We start from the raw sequence: 1,435 nt of genomic DNA on the forward strand, positions 1-1,435 counted from the left end.
CTCGGGCGCAGGCGGCGGCGTGCCAGGCTCCGACATAAGCAGCTTCGTGAAGTCGTTCTTCCCCCCACGCTTGGCGAGCACGAACGACTCGCCGACGCCGAGGCCGTCCTCCTGCGCGCCGGGGAGGCCGCGGAGCATGTCGTACAGCGTGAGCGCGGCGACGCTCGCTCCCGTCAGCGCTTCCATCTCGACACCCGCCTTGGCGTCATCGGTCGCGACGGTGCAGAAGCAGTACAGCACGCTACACCCACCACGCGCACGGCTCGGCGGCGGTGGCGGACTCGTGCGCTTCCGCAGCACGACGCGGTGTGGGAGGGAGGAGGTGCGGCTGAGTCCCGCTACAACGCGCCGCCTAAACGTGAAGGAGCACTTCTGAATGCGCATCGGGTGGCAGAACGGAATCAGCTGGCTGGTCTGCTTCACCGCGTTAGTTCCTGCAATCACTGCGGAAGCAAACAGAGGGCCCTTCTTGGGGGTATAGAACTCCTCCATCTGGGATATGGGCTCGCGCCCCCCGTCAGCACTATTGTGACTGTTGTCATTACCACTGCTGCTGCTACTGTTGGCACCAACATCATTCGGCTTCTGCACAGCCGGTGTAAGTGTCTGCTTCATCCCCTCTAGGAGGGCATTCGCCGCAGGAGGAACAATAATGGTAGAGACGGCGGTGGCGAGGCAATACAGCGGTTTCTTCTCACCCGCATCGGCCACNCCACCCGTTGTGGGGCTAACCGACGCCCCCTGCACCACAACACTGTTGCTGGTCTTGCCGTCGTTGGCTGTGTTGTTGACACTGCTGCCTGTTGCTGCGGTGTTGGCGATGCCGCGTGTTGGCACGGCGTCTTCCGCCTTCGTTGTGTCAGCCGCAGGACGCCGACTCTGCGACGGCGTGCGCCTCTTCGGGGGGGACTTCACCACCCGGCGCCCTGCTAATGCTGCACCGCGCCCCCGCTTTGGCGGCGGCGGCAGCGGCTTCTTCTTCGCGAGCAATGCCACCGCGAGCCTAAACATGTGGATGCGCTAACTCGCCCCTATGGCCGCACACACCACACGTCCGCCTCCTCTAACTGCGGTGGTGACGAATTACAGAAAAAAGAACAGGAATGTGAGACTCAATGCAGACGGACAGACTTACATTGAAGCGCATTCGCATAAACATCACCTCCATTCACCACTCTTGCTCTCTGAATGGCATCGAGGCCTCTCTTTTTTTCCCCTCTTTCTCTTTCTTCTTCGCTCCCCAACCCCCTCCCTCTATGGACTGGGGGGAGAGAGACTATGGTGCCACGCACCAAGCTCCCGCCAAGCATACACAAAGTGTATGCCGCACTGCAGTACGTTACCTGCCCCTTCTCCCTTTCTTTCTGAATATGCACGTGGATGTATGTGCATGTATGTATGCAAACGCGTGTGTGTGTGTGTGTGTGTGTGTGTG

General features: G+C 60.5%; 2 protein-coding genes across 2 annotated transcripts; both read left to right on the plus strand.

Moving 5' to 3' along the window:
• Nucleotides 1-136: 136 nt before the first annotated feature.
• DQ04_20481000 (hypothetical protein) lies at nucleotides 137-376 on the plus strand (the record flags this gene model as incomplete). Its single annotated transcript, XM_009317931.1, has 1 exon — nucleotides 137-376. The coding sequence occupies one exon, from the start codon at nucleotides 137-139 to the stop codon at nucleotides 374-376; it is 240 nt and encodes a 79-aa protein (XP_009316206.1).
• A 276-nt stretch (nucleotides 377-652) lies between these two features.
• DQ04_20481010 (hypothetical protein) lies at nucleotides 653-1,024 on the plus strand (the record flags this gene model as incomplete). The annotated part of the gene is made up of 1 exon (XM_009317932.1): nucleotides 653-1,024. One exon carries the CDS (start codon nucleotides 653-655, stop codon nucleotides 1,022-1,024), a length of 372 nt encoding a protein of 123 aa, XP_009316207.1.
• Between the last annotated feature and the right edge of the window lie 411 nt (nucleotides 1,025-1,435).

Source organism: Trypanosoma grayi (assembly GCF_000691245.1).
Source record: "Trypanosoma grayi strain ANR4 Tgr_2048_V1, whole genome shotgun sequence".
Lineage (NCBI taxonomy): Eukaryota > Euglenozoa > Kinetoplastea > Trypanosomatida > Trypanosomatidae > Trypanosoma > Trypanosoma grayi.